The sequence below is a fragment of the Sinocyclocheilus anshuiensis genome, unplaced genomic scaffold, assembly GCF_001515605.1.
Source record: "Sinocyclocheilus anshuiensis isolate Anshui unplaced genomic scaffold, SAMN03320099.WGS_v1.1 C32796337, whole genome shotgun sequence".
In the NCBI taxonomy this organism is placed as follows: domain Eukaryota; kingdom Metazoa; phylum Chordata; class Actinopteri; order Cypriniformes; family Cyprinidae; genus Sinocyclocheilus; species Sinocyclocheilus anshuiensis.
Genome location: NW_015620113.1, coordinates 55 through 1,479, shown reverse-complemented (window position 1 = coordinate 1,479; position 1,425 = coordinate 55). Strand labels below are relative to the sequence as shown.

At 33.5% G+C, this 1,425-nt stretch overlaps 1 protein-coding gene across 1 annotated transcript; it reads left to right on the top strand.

The window, feature by feature from the left end:
- The first annotated feature begins 6 nt into the window (after positions 1 to 6).
- On the top strand, positions 7 to 1,167 carry LOC107683003 (aminopeptidase N-like). Its single transcript, XM_016479094.1, has 3 exons — positions 7 to 63; positions 194 to 285; positions 1,023 to 1,167. The coding sequence occupies exons 1-3, from the start codon at positions 28 to 30 to the stop codon at positions 1,165 to 1,167; spliced, it is 273 nt and encodes a 90-aa protein (XP_016334580.1). The 5' UTR covers positions 7 to 27.
- Positions 1,168 to 1,425: the final 258 nt, after the last annotated feature.

The window sequence follows — 1,425 nt, the reverse complement described above, 5'->3', positions numbered from 1 at the left end:
ATAAGAAATTTGGAGTACTTTTTCCTCATGTTTGACCGAACAGAAGTCTATGGACCTTTGCAGGTATGTTTGTTACATATTATGCATATATATGCAGCTTATACATAAAAAAAATTCAGTACACAGAGAATGCTCATTCAGAACGTATTAGACACTTATTTGATCATTTATCAATTTATTTAAACCACTCCAGACTTACCTGCGGAGAAAGGCGCAACCTCTTTTTGACCACTTCAAAGTTATCACATCAAACTGGACTCAGAAACCCCCAAGATACATGGACCAGTAAATACATGATTACTTTGTTTACAGTTTATTCTAAATATTACTTTAGTACCACCACAATGTGTTACCACAGTCAGTTATATGCTTTAATTCTATAAGCACAAACATAAAACTAGAATTTTAAAGGGGTCACATCATGATAAATCAAACGATTGTTGATTTTTGGATATAAAAGAGTTAAAGTACTATGAAAAAGAACCGTTTATTGAAACTAAGCAGCTCGTTCTGTACTGACATCAGACAGACCACAAGAAGAAATGACCACCCACATATACACATTAACTTTACCACACTGAGGTAATGAGGAAATATATACTATTCATAAACACAAGACAAATGTGGTAAATATGAATAAAGTGTGGGAAAATCTGTCAAGAGCTTGTGCAAACCCATAGGTAATTTTATATGCAAAGAGAATGTTTACATAAAAGTCATATAGGCACAACTGCAAAAATGGCTCGTTTAATTGTAAGGTTCAGAGACTGGGGTGAAATATGATCATAAAAAGCAAAATTGTTACTGTTATTACGGGTTTAAAAAACTAAGTGGACCTCAGTGGAAATAAAAACGAAAAAATTTATATGACCCCTTTAAACTCTCCTTATAACTGAGAGGTTGCATAACATGAGAGTTTAATTCATTTCTGTTTTTGCATAAAAATTAGCAATATAAGCAATGTTCACTGTGATAAAAGGGAAGCTGAAATATTGTATGGTTTGTGTGACTTCTGTTTATAGATACAACCAAATAAATGCAATCTCAATGGCCTGCAAAACCGGAGTGAAAGGATGTTCAGAGCTCACTAGAATGTGGTACAGACAGTGGATGAAGAACCCTGACACTAACCCGTATGGAAAATGCTTCTCTAAGCCTGAAATCTGAATTCAGTTCATACCAGTTGTTTATTCTTATTTCTTAATTCTTATTTTGCAAATTCAGTTGAGTTCAGTGATTCAGTTCTACTCTCAATTCAGTTCAAGCCAGTTCATCTCTTTCAAGGTCTATTTGTACCATTGATTTTTAGTTTAGTTCAGCTAATCAGTTTCCATTCAGCGCATTTCAAGTCAGAATTCAGTTTAAGTCAGTTCAGTTAACTTTTTTTAGGTCTTTTCAATCTGTTTATGGGAGTTAAGTTCAATT

Bases quoted from the DNA above. Each gene is read 5' to 3' on its own strand.
- LOC107683003 (XM_016479094.1), top strand. From the start codon at position 28: ATGTTTGACCGAACAGAAGTCTATGGACCTTTGCAG. The intron at 64-193 runs GTATGTTTGTTA...AAACCACTCCAG, and splicing joins AAGTCTATGGACCTTTGCAG to ACTTACCTGCGGAGAAAGGC. The intron at 286-1,022 runs GTAAATACATGA...TTCTGTTTATAG, and splicing joins CCCCCAAGATACATGGACCA to ATACAACCAAATAAATGCAA.